The sequence below is a fragment of the Chlorocebus sabaeus genome, chromosome 25, assembly GCF_047675955.1.
Source record: "Chlorocebus sabaeus isolate Y175 chromosome 25, mChlSab1.0.hap1, whole genome shotgun sequence".
NCBI lineage: Eukaryota > Metazoa > Chordata > Mammalia > Primates > Cercopithecidae > Chlorocebus > Chlorocebus sabaeus.
Genome location: NC_132928.1, coordinates 82,281,716 through 82,297,045, shown reverse-complemented (window position 1 = coordinate 82,297,045; position 15,330 = coordinate 82,281,716). Strand labels below are relative to the sequence as shown.

Below are 15,330 nucleotides of genomic sequence, written 5' to 3'. Positions count from 1 at the left end.
TCCTGTACCCCTGTTCAAATAGGTATCGCTTGGAAAAGAAAAGCAAAGAACAACCAAAATGTAATGGCAAAATATCGTTTGTGGCAGTATACTTTCACTGGTCCAGCTATGGTGATATATATGAAGACCTTGAAAATCTGCACATATTTTGTTCCAACAATTAAGATGTCAACAAAGACTTAGCTCTAAGAATGCTTGTCCAAGTGTTTTTATGATAATAAAAAGAGTGGGATAGCTTGCATGCAAAAAAACAGGAAATTATTTAGACAATGACACAGAAATATGTGGGAATGCCATGCCACCATTAAAAATGATGCTGTACGGCTGGGTGCAGTGGCTCATGCCTGTAATCCTAGCACTTTGGGAGGCCGAGGTTGGCAGATCACCTGAGGTCAGGAGTTCAAGACCAGCCTGGCCAACGTGGTGAATCCCGTCTCTACTAAAAATACAAAATTAGCTGAGCGGGATGGTGGTCACCTGTAATCCTGGCTACATGGGAGGCTGAGGCAGGAGAATCACTTGAACCCAAAGGCAGAGGTTGCAGTGAGCCGAGATTGCGCCACTGAACTCCAGCCTGGGCAACAAGAGCGAGACTCATCTTAAAAAAAAAAAAAAAAAAAAAAGGATGCTATAGTAGGATTATAACTTTTGAAATGGAAAAAAGCCCACAATACATGTTTAAACAAAGGTTTCAGTTGAATTATGCATTGAATTGAATTCATTCAATTGAATTAAATGGATAAATCATATGGTATGTGAATTATCTCAATGCAGCTATTACCAAAAATAAAAAGGTTTGAAAAAATACCCATCCCGTCCTATTTTGATGTAGATCTGGATGATTCTGCATGATTATCTTTGGGTGATGATATTGTGGGTAACTTTCAATCATTCCGTTTTTGATTGTGAATGTTTTCTAAATATTCTCATACACGTTTACATTTTTAAACTATAAAATAGGTGAGATGAGCTGCTGTTGATGTGAAAACTATTAAGTGTTAGCTGAGATTTAGGAACATCTAAATCTAAAGGGGGTGATAGCCTTCTGTGAGTTTATCACTGTGAACTAATCACACAGCGTCACAAAGGAGACGAAGACTGCTTCGTCTTCAGTTATGTTTGCCTGATTGGGTAACCTCGATTGTGACGGGTCTTCTTTAAGAAAGAGTGTGTTCTTCTTTAAGAATGGAGTGGCTCTGCCTGACGTTCAGAAAAAGCAAGAGCAAGCATCTGACCATGCTCATGGGGTATTGAATGGGTTGAAATGCTGGATGATTGGAAGGTGGATGGGCCTAAAGAATCATTGAGAATACCCACCCACCTCTACTTGTTCTTATTTCATGCTTATCGGGTATGTGACCTTGTAGAGTAGGTGCCTTAAATGATGGTGAGGGTCCTCCTTTTCCTACGAAAGAATGTCTCCCGCTGTCAATCAAAACATTAGCGGCCTGGGGAATGCATCAGTCTCTTGTGAATTCGGATTCTGTGTGACCATCACTACCAATCTAGTCACTTCTGTGTCACTGATGGCTCTGAGTGCCGAACCAGGCCCTGGTGACTGCTCCTAGATTGCCTCTGCTGGACTGCCAGCCTGCCTCTTCCTCTGACTGGGTGTTTCTCTAGTATCAGAATATTCTCCCTTTTCAAGTAATACATCAATGCCCTTCTGAAGACAAGACTTTCACTCAAAGGAAGGACTCCAATACTGAAGGACATCAAGTTGGTGGAGGAATATATCTGGGGAAGGTAAGCCATTAGACACCTATCAAGTTATACCATGACTACAATAGCTGAACTTAGGTCTCGTCCTGATGACGTCATTATTTCCTAGTTGTTGTTTTGTTTGGCTTGTCTTCTTTTTTCTTCTTAACTAGAAGCTTAATGAGCTCATAAACTAACATTTGCATTGAGTTTTCCACTTAAGGCTAACCTTGGGCAGGCACAAGTCTTTCAGATCAAGGTTCCCTTTAATTGAGCCGTCCTCTGGTAGGACTTGCCAGGCAAGGTGGCGGTGGGAAGTGGAGGAGAGCGATGTCAGGGTTCACACAACGTGGAGGGTGTCCTGTGGAGTTGGGCCATGAGCAGCTCTGGCAGTGGGGGTCTGTCATTTCCTTTCTTGTCTATCCTCTGGCAGAAAACATAGCCCTACTAGTTTAATATAGTATGGATTTGAGTTAGAACAAAGAGTCTTGAACTGGGAACCAGAAAATGTAAATGGATTCAGGCCCTTTTTTTTTTTTTTTTTTTTTTGAGTTTCACGCTTGTTGCCCAGGCTGGAGTGCAATGGTGTGATCTCGGCTCACTGCAACCTCTGCCTCCTGGATTCAAGTGATTCTCCTGTCTCAGCCTCCTGAGTAGCTGGGATTACAGGCATGCACCACCACGCCCAGCTAATTTTGTATTTTTAGTAGAGACAGAGTTTCTCCACGTTGGTCAGGCTGGTCTTGAACACCTGACTTCAGGTGATCTACCCACCTCGGCCTCCCAAGTGCTGGGATTACAGGAATGAGCCACCGTGCCCGGCCACCAAGCCCAACTTTTATACCAACTAACTGGGTGACCCCAGGCCAAACATGTCACCTCTCTGAGCTCCAATTCATTCATCTAATTAAAACAGAATGGCCCTTAAAGCTACTTCTTGTTTGATCATCGATTACATTTAGACTCTGCGCTGTTTGAAGCCACACACGCTGTGGCTCCCTTCTTGCATGGAGGATCCCCAGGAGCCGACTATGTCACAGGCAATTAAGAGAAAGGTGTAATGTATACTAGATGTTGAGTCAAAGGATAGCAAACATACGTCGAGTGCTTACAATGCTCTGGAATGTTACTCCAGTTATTTTATTTAATAGATAAGGCAATTGATACGTGGATAAGAAATGAAAATTGCCCAAAGTCAAACATTTTGTAATTTATTCTACTTGCTGCTTTTAACCCCTGTGGTTTCCAGCCTCCTCTAACTAGAAAATAAGGTCAAAGTGCCTATGGGCTGGGTGCAGTGGCTCATGCCTGTAAACCCAGCACTTTGGGAGGCCAAGGTGGGCGGATCACTTGAGGCCAGGAGTTTGAGACCAGCCTGGCCAACATGGTGAATCCCTATCTCTACTAAAAATACAAAAAAATTAGCTGGATGTGGTAACATGTGCCTGTAGTCTCAGCTACTGGGGAGGCTGAGGCACGAGAATTGCTCGAACCTGGGAGGTGGAGGTTGTGGTGAGCCAAGATCTTGCCACTGCACTGCAGCCTGGACAACAGAGATATAAACAGTAAGATATAAAGTAAGAATAATGTCACCACTCATTAAAAAAAAATTAACAGTTTGGTATATTTCCTTCCAAACCTCTTCTATCCATTAAATAATACTTATTTTTGCTGTCATCATTATTATGAGGAGTAGTGTATCTTCCCCCTGCCCACCACTTTTTATCATTGTAACTTTCGTGACATTCCTGGAAATTGAGACTGAGGAGGGTGTCTCACCTGGGAGCTCTCTTTGCACCATGATCAAAATGGAGTCTTGCCAGCTGCCCAGGGTAATAGCCTTGCAGGTCTCTTCCTTGGTGAGCAATGAATATACTAGAGCAGAAAGTGAGCAAGTGAGAAGAAAGCCGTTCTTACAATTAGTTCATTCCAGAAGAATGCCAGCTGCGGCATAATACAAAACGTATTTGGTCTTTGTCCCCAGTTCCTGGCACTGAGCCCCAAAACCCATGGAATTTCCTGGTAAGAGCCTTTTTCATGCATAACGAGCCCTTTTCTACCATGGCTGAGTGTATGGGCCTTGCAGGCCTCCCTCCTCCCACCACAACCTCCTGCATCTGTAATAAAATGTTATTTATGTTCAGGATTCATAAGGAAATATTTAATGTATCAGGTATTAAGTTCAGAATATTAGGAAAAAAGAAATAAGTGGATATACAAAACCAGCAGGTGGGCAAGCATATTTCTGGAATAAAATAAAGTTAAATGAAAAGAAAAATAAAATAAAAATAAAACCAGTGGGGCAAATGTTGATAACGGTTGAAATGTGGGAATTGGGCTGGGCGCCGTGGACACCTATAATCCCAGCACCTTGGGAGGCCGAGATGGGCGGATCACTTGGGGTCAGGAGTTCGAGACCAACCTGGCCAACATGGTGAAACCCAGTCTCTACTAAAAATACAAAAAATTAGCTGGACATGGTGGCACATGCCTGTAATCCCAGCTACTGGGAAGGCTGAGCCAGGAGAATTGCTTGAACTCGGGAAGCAGAAGTTGCAGTGAGCTGAGACTGTGCCACTGCACTCCAGCGTGGGCAACATTCTGAAACCCTGTCTCACAAAAAACAAAAACAAGCAAACAAAAAAAACTGAGAAATGTGGGAATCCGTAAATGGAGGGCTCTGTCTGAAAAACATAAATAAAAATAAAAATAATAAAAGAAATGTGGGAATTGGTAAATGGGGGCTCATCATACTGTATTTTTTTACTTTTGATGTTTACAAAATTTCATCTTTTTTTTAAGTGTAACAACTAAGTCTGTAAAGACTAAATGTGAAGCAGCACTGTGATGTCAAAGCACGAGGTGCTTGCAAGCCAGGGAGGGGGACTCGAGCCCTGTCTGGAGGCTGAATTTTGAGGTGTTTTGGGAGCATCATTGAGCTAACATGTGGGGACTGGGAGGGAGTGCTTCTGTGGGGTGAACATAAGAGGGAGTGGGACAAGGGTGGGTGGTACAAGTGGAATACAGCGGGGCTGAGGGAGACCAGGCTGGAGGGCAACGGTGCGCAGGTTTTACGCTTTAAAATACACCTATTTTAATTTATTTAATTAATTTATTTATTTTGAGACGGAGTCTCACTCTGTCACCCAGGCTGGAGTGCAGTGGCCCGATCTCAGCTCACTGCAACCTCTGCCTCTTGAGTTCAAGCTATTCTCCTGCCTCAGCCTCCCAAGTAGCTGGGATTACAGGTGCCCACCACCACATCAGGCTAAGTTTTGTGTTTTGAGAAGAGATGGGTTTCACCATGGTGGCCAGGATGGTCTGAAACTTCTGACCTCAAGTGATCTGCCCACCTCGGCCTAGCAAAGTGCTGGGATTACAGGCGTGAGCCAGCGGCCGGCCAGAAATACATCTCATTTTATAGTACATTGCTTTTCCTTTTATATTATAGTTATACAACTGTAATGAGATAGGTTGGTGTAAAAGTAATTGGGGTTTTTGCTATGACTTTCAATGGCCATTATTTTCAATGGCAAAAACTGCAATTACTTTTGCACCAACCTAATATTTTAAAATTATATGTGGTTGGTTTATATTATTTACAGATTTTATTTCAGAAGAATAGCAGAGATATTACAAATATCTGTTATTTAAAAGGGGGTATTGTGTCTGAAAGTTTGAGGACTACTAATGGAGGTGATAGGAAATCTTTGTGAGGTTTGTTGTTGTTTGTTTTGTTTGCTTTTAGAGATGAAGTCTCACTCTGTTGCCCAGGCTGTAGTGCAGTGTGATCATAGCTCACTGTAGCCTCTAACTCCTAGGATCAAGAGGTTCTCCTGTCTCAGCCTCTTAAGTAGCTGGGGGGAACTACAGGCGTGTACCATGTGCCTGGCATATATATATATATTTTGTAGTTTCACTATGTTGCCCAGGCTACTTTGTGAGATTTTTAACAAGATTCATGACATGATATAGAAAGATCTTTTTTGATGGCAATGTGGAAAACAATTTTTTTTAAAAGACAGGGTCTCACTATGTTGACCAGCCTGGTCTGGAACTCCTGGGCTCAAGTGATTCTCCAGCCTTGACCTCCCAAAGTGCTGGGATTGCAGGTGCGAGCCACTGCACCCAACCAGAAAACAAATTTGAAGACCATCTGACTAAAAATAGAAAGACTGCTAAAAATAGAAAGACTGCTAAAAATAGAAAGACTGCTTAGGACGTGATTGTAGTGCTTTATGTGGGCCATGATGAAGCTCTGATATGATGGAACTGTGGATGGAGAGGATAGGGCTGATTGAGGATATTTTAGGAGATAGGATAGAGGGTAAAAGACAGGGAAGTGTCCAAGACAAAGCTGCGTCTTCGAGCATTGGAAAGAACCCTGCCTTTCCCCAAGAGAGGGAACACAATAAGTGGCCATCATTGGGAAGGTGACTTTATTTTGTGATGCCTGGACATGTGGGGTCTTTCGGGATGTCCCACAGATTCTGAGCAGTCAGTAGATGCCATAAAAATTCACAGCCAAGAGGTCAGGCACGGTGGCTCACGCCTGTAATCCCAGCACTTTGGGAGGCAGAGGCGGGCGGATCACGAGGTCAGGAGATCGAGACCATGCTGGCTAACACGGTGAAACCCTGTCTCTACTAAAAATACAAAAAATCGGCCGGGCGCGGTGGCTCAAGCCTGTAATCCCAGCACTTTGGGAGGCCGAGACGGGCGGATCACGAGGTCAGGAGATCGAGACCATCCTGGTTAACATGGTGAAACCCCATCTCTACTAAAAAATACAAAAAACTAGCCGGGCGAGGTGGCGGCGCCTGTAGTCCCAGCTACTCCGGAGGCTGAGGCAGGAGAATGGCGTGAACCCGGGAGGCGGAGCTTGCAGTGAGCTGAGATCCGGCCACTGCACTCCAGCCTGGGCGACAGAGCCAGACTCCGTCTCAAAAAAAAAAAAAAAAAAATACAAAAAATCAGCCGGGCGTGGTGGTGGGCACCTGTAATCTCAGCTACTTGGGAGGCTGAGGCAGGAGAATGGCATGAACCCGGGAGGCGGAGCTTGCACTGAGCCGAGACCGCGCCACTGCACTCCAGCCTGGGTGACAGAGTGAGACTCCATCTCAACATTAAAAAAAAAAAAAAAAATCAGAGTCAGTAGAAAGTAGCACATCGTTTTGCATAAAATGTCTCACTAAATATGTGTTAGATGATGGATGAAAACTGAAACTATGCCTTCAGTTCGACTCAACCAACATTTATCGAATGCACACAAAACACCCTACACTATGCTAGGCTCTGCAGATACAAAGCTGACTAAGAAGCAGCCCTTGTCCTCAAAAAGCTCTTCACATGCTGAAATAGTGATCTGAATAAAGGGTCGATAGGACACAGAAGAGGGAGGAGTAATTAGACCGGTGTAAGCAAAGGGAATGGGGAGGAGATTCCAAGCAAAGGGAATTATAGGCGCCAAGACGTGGACAGAATTGGGTTCTGAGTGGAGTGTATGAGGGCCAGAGTGGGCCCGGTTGTCTAGTATGAAAGGCAAGTGCTGAGCAGGGCGAGTTCTGTCTCTGTCTGTGCAAAGAGGACCTCTGGGAGCTCTGATTTGCAGAAAAACCACAGGCTGTCTGGGCCTGCTCAGTGCCTGGGATAATCTGACTGAGCCCTGGCTGGTAAATAACAATGGGGTATTAAGTCATAAGAAGAAAGAGGAACTGGCACAATAAAGGGAACAAATACCATTTCTGAATGCACGGGGGTGGGACACGTAGCTTTCTTAGGCACCTATCCATTTTCTGAAGCACCACCTCGGAATGTTACCCCAGGGCCACACTACAGTTTCAGAATCCACCTAAAGGACGTTGGTTTCTACAGTGGCTAGGCTGTTGGCGGTGGGCTGGGTTTTGACCATGGCGTGCATACAAACACACACCTGCTGAATACAGGTGAATAAACTCAGCGCCGCTCCTTAGAAGCAGTCAGCAAAAGCTGGTTTGAGGATAAAGAATCCTTATACCAGCACCAAGTAATACCCCCTGCCTCCACCCCTCGGGAGTGTCTCTTGGCAGGTTTTGGGAAGAGTGGAGAGACAATGGGAAGGTGCGTGTAAGGAGATGGGTGTGGAGGGAGGGCTGGCTGGGTGGAGAAGAGAGTTTTGACCTCCTAAGGGGAAATGCCTAGCCAGGCCAGAGGCTGTGCATTACCCGGCCTCAGCGAATGACTGTGAAAGCACGTGTGGACTCTTCAGACTTGGCTGTGGAGCCCAGCCCAGCTCAGGGCTCTGCTCAGAGTGATTCTGTTGACCTGGGTTTTAACCAGCTGTAGAAAGCCCTTTCCTTCTCTCTGGGCGGGGGCAGGCACCGTGCATGATTTCGAGTCCCTGATGGCTTGGCTCTTTGAGGTGGTGTATTCAGTCCACATGAGAGCAAACCTGTTCCCTGGGAGTGTGGCTGTAACCGGAGCGGGATCTGGGCTGAGCCACAGTCAAAATTCAACATGCCTAGGAGAGGCCAGGGGTGTCCGTCCTCCAGAGCCTGGCCCCACAGCCCCAGGTAGCCTGTGCTCTTATGACCGCACTCTGCTCTGTTCCGGCCCTGTTGGGACTCATGCTCCACAGAGCATTTTTACAGAAATGATCTCACTTCATCCTCACAGTCACCTCGCAAGGTAGACCTGATTAACTCTCTGCTTTATAAGAAGAGCCCAAGCCCCAGAAAGGTTAAGTGGACTTTTAAAATAGTAAAGTCCACTTAAACGAGGAAGTGCCAGCACTGTGAATCAAACCCAGGTCTCCAAACTCCATGTCGCATTCTGCCACCCAAGGGTATGTGTGAAGATTTTTTAAAAAATAGGAATCCGGTGCTATTTTCATACAAACTCTGTGATTCTCTCATTTTGGGGCAGATAGCAAATAGACATTGTACACTAAAAAATAGGAAAAGCCATAAAGACACAGCAATGTTGACTGGAAGATGCTTTTAACTCAATGAAAAGTACTCACTGTGAGCTCTTTTGTGTCTCCAGTGTGCTAGGTGCTAGGGACACAGTGATGATAATATTGTCTTTCCACTCAGGAGTTCATAATCTGGTCAGGAAAGCCATATTTAGGCAACTATCTAATCACAGACAATGTGGTGAGCACTATACCTGATAAGAAACTGAGGCTCGGGGGAAATAAATAACTTAGCTACGGACATAAGCTAGTAAGTCCAGAAGACAGAACTAAAGGAAACACTGGGAAGCCCCCAGACCTGTGCCCTCATCTCCCAGGTTTTACCAGCTCCAGAAGAATCTCCTCAAGGAAGTGGGGAGCCTCAGTTTCCTCATCAGTAAAATGGGAATGACACTGTCTTCTCCATTAATGGGTACATGAGAGTAAACGAGACATTTGTACTTGGTGGCTGATATCTCCCAAGGTGATGATGTGGATACAGGAGACAGAAATTATTTAGGCAGATGGAAAGGGCAACAGAGTCCTCGGCGGAATTTCCCTTTTAACAAAAGCAGCCCCAAAGTCATTTCTTTTCTAACAAAGAGCAGCCTGTAAAATCGAGCTGCGGACATGAATAAGCAAGCTGGAAACTTCAGGGTGAATGCCAGCAGCTGTGTCCATAGAAAAGGGCTACCTGGGGGCCAGGCATGTTCAACATGGAGGCTCCATCTTCCCTTTCCTCTGTCACCACGTGTATAGTAAAAACAAAAACACGCAATTGAACGTGACCCGGCCAGGCGGAGAACTCATCTGCTTTAGGGTGGGGTGGTCAGCTTCTTCACATGCCATGCAAACAACACACCTAGTCCTAACCAGTTCTTCTCATGTTATGCAAATGGCACACCTGGTCCAACCAATCTTTTGTGCCCTACGTAAACCAGACCTCAAACACCACCTCCTCAAGCTCATCTATAAAACCTCCTGTGCTTCACCAGGGGCCAGAAGACCCACTGGGCCTCCCTCTCTCTGCACAAGAGAGATTTTCTCTTTCTTTAGCCTATCAAACCTCCGCTCTTAACCTCGCTCCTTGTGTGTTCACGTCCTTGATTTCTTTGGCGTGAGGCAATGAACCACGGGTCATACCCCAGAAAAATGACGCTGCTTCAATATCCCACGCAGGATGGGCTGGCCACACGGCTGCCTCTGGATCTTCAGAGACTGTTTCGATCGAAGTTTTAAAAATCTATTTAAATCACACACGAATTCTGTATCTTTGATCTACAACACACTGAATTTAACCCACTTAAAGTGATCTTTTCAGGAGTATCCTGCGTTCCACAAACCAATGCCACACTCAGCCCTTCTCTGAGTGACAGGCCTCCAGCCTGTAGCCAGGGGATGGCACCAGTAAACAGTTGCATATAATAGGATTTTTTTTTCTTTTTTTTTCTTTTTTTTTGAGACGGAGTCTGGCTCTGTCACCAGGCTGGAGTGCAGTGGTGCAATCTTGGCTCACTGTAACCTCCACCTTCCCAGGTTCAAGCAATTCTCCTGCCTCAGCCTCCCGAGTAGCTGGGACTACAGGTGTGTGCCACCATACCCTGCTAACTTTTTATATTTTTAGTAGAGACAGGGTTTCACCATGTTGGCCAGGATGGTCTCGATCTTTTGACCTCATGATCCACCCGCCTTGGCCTCCCAAAGTGCTGGGATTACAGGCATGAGCAGCTGCACGCCAATATGATTATGAATACAAGAATTTTATGTGGCCACTGCTAAGTGTGAACCATTTAACATTTACTTTGATTCAGCGTCCCTGCTGATTTTAATCTGGTTTTCCATAGCATAGCTCTGAGGCTTGGGCATTTAAAGATGAATTGGATACGTGCTTGTGCAAAACCACACAAGGGCAGGCTCAGGTGCCATCAGTCACCAGGGGACAAACCACACATAAATGACTGGATAATTTTGCTCACTCATTCATTTTAATGTTTTCAACAACTGTGCCTACAGGGCCTACTGAGAATGGTAATCTGCAAGGCAGAGGTCATGATAGTGAGTTGCAGAGAAAGGGAAGTAAGCCTGGCCCCGGGGGCTAACCTGGAGATGCAGCAAAGTGCACTGACCATAAGCACAGACGTGAGTTTAAGATCCACCAGTCACTGGCTGTGGGATCTGGGACAGTCATTTAACGACATGGTGCCTTGGTTTCCTCATACGGAACTCACAGTAGTGAAGGTTAAAGGAGTTCAGATGCACCTAGGACAGTGCTTGGCACAGAATAAGAGCTTCAGAAGTATTTACCATTATTATTCTGGGGGTGGCGACAGGCAGGAAATAAAGAAACAGATAAAATAGGCCAGGTGCGGTGGCTCACGCCTGTAATCCCAGCACTTTGGGAGGCCAAGGCGAGTGGATCATTTGAGGTCAAGAGTTCGAGACCAGCCTGGCCAACATGGTGAAACCTCGTCTCTACTAAAAATACAAAAATTAGCCAGGTGTGGTGGCGGGCGCCTGTAGTCCCAGCACTCGAGAGGCTGAGGCACAAGAAATCGCTTGAATTCAGGAGGCAGAGGTTGCAGTGAGCCAAGATCGTACCACTGCACTCCAGCCTGGGTGACAGCACAAGCCTTTGTCTCAAAAAAACAAAACAAAAACAAAACAAAAAACCAAAACCCTTTCCTTCCCGAAACCCGGATGAGGAGGAAGCAGGGGAGAGAGGAACAGAGCTGGCGCCAGTATTTCCTGATTGTCTCCCCAGCGGCTTTGCTCTTTCTGGGTGTGTTTGAGATCTGTTTTGTTCACTGTGGGGCCTATTTAACTCTGGTCTCCTCTGGGGAAAATGGAAACAAACCTCCACTGGCCACTCCTGCCTGGTGCTCTGTGGTGTCTGGACCTGGCCTGGAGTCGGGGGGTTTGGGTGGAACTGAGCACAGCAGGCCCTGGGGCCCCTGGAGGCCTAAGGCTGGGCTGTCTTCAGCTCTCTGGGGCTTGTCCTCAGAGCCGCACGTGGGTCGGGGGGCAGGCACACTGACGGCTCCCACTCTTCCCGCACCTGAACTAGTCTCGGTGCCCTCACCCTCCACCCACAGTGCTCACCGTGGGACAGCTCTTGATGCCTTTCCTGACCTGCCAGCACATGGGTCCAATCCATCAGCACGTCCGTGCACTCCCCCTCCAGGCTGGATCTCCCATGGATTGACTTTTCTCCAGCTCACGGCTGCCCCTTGGCCCAGATCACCATTGCCTCCCCCTGCTCTCTGCAATAACCCCCACTATTGTCTTTAGACAATCTGTTCTCAGAGTGAGCTTCATAAAAAGTAAATCGGATCAGGGTCCTCCATTGCATAAAACCTTTCAACCCATTGCGTGTGTAATCGCATAAAACCCAAATGTTCTGTTGTGGGCCACATAGCCCTCCAGGAACTTCTCCTGCCTCTACCTCCCCAACCTTCTCCCAGCTCCAGCCCCCATGTCACCATGTCATGGCGTCTTTCGTGACTCAGGGCTTTTGGACCTGCACTTCCTCCTCCCTAGACCACTCCCTTCTCCCGCCCCCTACCCCTATCACCCAGCATCATGCTCGGCTGTCAACTGCTCAGAGAGCTGTTCCCTGAACACCCTGGCTAGAGAAGGTATTCTCCTTCTGCCTGCCTCTCCGCCTTGATTATTCTCTCTCACACCCTTTTTCATTTCCTTTATAGCCTTTATCACAACTTCCGATTATTTTATTTCTTTTTCTCTTTCTTTTTTTTTTTTTTTAATAGACAAAATCTTGTTCTGTTGCCCACACTGGAGTGTAGTGGCACAATCTTGGCTCATTGCAACCTCTGCCTCCTGGGCTCGAGTGAGTCTCCTGCCTCAGCCTCCCGAGTAGCTGGGATTGCAGGTGTGTGCCACCACGCCTGGCTAATTTTTGTATTTTTAGTAGAGATAGGTTTCACTATGTTGGCCAGCCTGCTCTTGAACTCCTGACCTGAAGTGATCCACCCGCCTTGGCCTCCCAAAGTGCTGGGATTACAGGCACGAGGCACCGGGCCAGGTCTTAAAAGCAGATTCTTAAGGTGTACCCAAGAAGGACACATCCGTCCATTCACTCCTTCTGTAGCTTCTGGAAGAAGGACTTCTCTTTGTTGACCAAACATGGCTAAAATAACTCAATATTAAAATAAACATGAGGCCAGGTGTTGTGGCTCACACCCGTAATCCCAGTACTTTGAGATACTAAGGAGGATTGCTTGAGGCCAGGAGTTCCAGACAGTCTGGGCAATATAGTGAGACCTGGTCTCTACAGAAAATTTAAAAATTAGCCAGGCAGCTTGTAGTCCTAGCTACTCAGGAGACTAAGGCAGCAGGAAGATCAGCTGAGCCCAGGAGTTGGAAGATCATAATCCAGCCACTTCACTCCAGCCTGGGCAACAGAGCGAGACTTTGTCCCTAATAAATAAATAAAAATAAAATAAAATAAACATGAGGCTTGCTCAAAGCCACGAAGCCAATGGGGCTACAAGAGGCTGACGCCCAAATCACAGTGTGAGGTTTCTGTCACAAATTTATAGCTACTCCACTTCTGCAGACTCCATCGCAGATGGTGAAGGGAGAGCGGGGTTAGGATTTACAGACTCATCTGATATCAAATTTAGTACAACAAAACATATCTAGGGCTTGTTATTCTTGTGCCATAGAGGACCTTGAAGAAAGATTGAAACGGCTCCTTAGTTTCCATCTGTGCTGTCAGCTCTCATCGTGCAGAAGCACAGGGGCAGTTTGTTTTACCCCAAGCAGAGTAAAATGGTCCAATCCAAAATGTAGGCCTGGGTTGCTCAGACTTCTCAGTAAAGCTCTTCCGAAGCAAAAGCCAATATCTTTCTGGTCTTTTGGGAATTTGGAGTTGCCTGTTTGCTTGGATTCTGCAATGAGTGTGAGGTTTCTCTTTCTCACAACTTCCCTAAACCCAGGGTAGAGGCTAGAGCAACTCTGTGTTGGATGCTAATTCACCATGTTGGCTTCTGATTAACCCCTTTTATTAGCCCATTTTCCTATTGCTATGAAGAAATACCTGAGACTGGGTACCTTATGAAGAAAAAGAGGTTTAATGGACTCACAGTTCCACATGGCTGGGGAGGCCTCACAATCATGGCAGAAGGCAAAGGAAGAGCAAAGGCACATCTTACATGGCAGCAGGCAAGAGAGTTTGCTCAGGGGAACTCCCACTTATAAAACCATCAGATTTTGTGAGACTTATTCACTGTCACGAGAACAGCATGGGAAAGCCCCACCCCATGATTCAGTTACCTCCCACCAGGTCCCTCCCATGACACGTGGGAATTATGGGAACTACAATTCAAGATGAGATTTGAGTGGAGACACAAGCAAATCATATCACCCCAGGCCTCTAAGATTTCCAGTTTCTTTATAGTTCCTGGTGTCAGAGCAGGTACTTACTGTAAGTTCTGCCCTTCGGCCAAACAGCATTGGTGTTATCATACTACAATTGTCCCCTACATCCCTTCTGTATCTCTCTTTCCCTATGGTATCTAAACCCTGGGTCTTGGGGGTAATGGTGCAGACATCCACCATCTCATCTCACTGCCACTGAGACACATATGTGGCTTCTGTTCATAAGTCCCTATTAAATATTTCTTTGTAAGAAACTGGATTTGTCAGTCTCTTTCTTTTTTTTTTGAGACAGAGTCTCGCTCTGTCACCCAGGCTGGAGTGCAGTGGCCAGATCTCAGCTCACTGCAAGCTCCACCTCCTGGGTTCCCGCCATTCTCCTGCCTCAGCCCCCCGAGTAGCTGGGACTAGAGGCGCCCACCACCTCGCCCGGCTAGTTTTTTGTATTTTTTTTTTTTTTTTTAGCAGAGACGGGGTTTCACTGTGTTAGCCAGGATGGTCTTGATCTCCTGACCTCGTGATCCGCCCGTCTTGGCCTCCCAAGGTGCTGGGATTACAGGCTTGAGCCACCGCACCCGGCCTATCAGTCTCTTTCTTTGGCGTCTCAGCTTCCTTTGACTTTTGCCAGTGGGTTTGCATAGACCTGCTCATCAAGAAACATCCAAAGAGCTTCCCTAGAACTCCCTGGCAGTGGTCTCTCAACCACTGAGCAGCAGGATGTGCAGTTCTAACTCCCCAGGCACCTGGCTGCCTGGCCTCAGCCCTGGAGGCAGTGCCTCTGGAAGAAATATACCTTGGCGGGATCAGTGGGCGACGCTCAATAAATTCTCGTAGTCGGATGGCTGTCATGATGGATGGGAATCTGAAAAAAATATGTAGAGTAAAGGATCATATTGCCAGTTTACACATAGTTCCATGGGTGAGCTATCTAGTACCGCGAAGTCCATCTTGAAAGAAATCGGTAAAAATATCTGACATGGTGGAAGGATGATGCTTACAGGCTATTTAGGGAAGGAAATACAAGATTAGTAAAGGAGCAAAAAGAAATGGCAAGCATAAGGCAAATACAGGTATGCTTTTCTTTAAAAATCAAAGGTAAAAAAATTAAATAAGTATAAATCAATAAGAAAATAAAAAGCAAAGGTACTGCGCTAACGTTAGCTGGGCATAGTCTCCTGTCTCACCTCATTGTTCTTTTGTTTTTGCTTTGATCAGTTGTGCCTCAAGATCCTGTCTCATTTCTTGCAAGCTAAGCACAACATTTCCCAGAGTCCCTCACGACAAGGATCCCGGCTAAGAGT

At 46.3% G+C, this 15,330-nt stretch overlaps 1 protein-coding gene across 3 annotated transcripts in view; it reads right to left on the bottom strand.

Annotated features, from left to right (window-relative positions):
• SPMIP3 (sperm microtubule inner protein 3) overlaps positions 1-15,330 on the bottom strand; it is a 42,040-nt gene that overhangs the window by 14,866 nt on the left and 11,844 nt on the right. For all 3 annotated transcript variants that reach the window (XM_007989989.3, XM_073011438.1, XM_073011439.1), the window contains exons 2-3: positions 14,823-14,891; positions 3,481-3,576 (exon numbers count right to left, since the gene is read on the bottom strand). In XM_007989989.3, coding sequence (XP_007988180.1) covers positions 3,481-3,576; positions 14,823-14,878 — 152 coding nt within the window. In that variant the 5' untranslated portion in view covers positions 14,879-14,891. The remainder of the gene's footprint in view (positions 1-3,480; positions 3,577-14,822; positions 14,892-15,330) is intronic.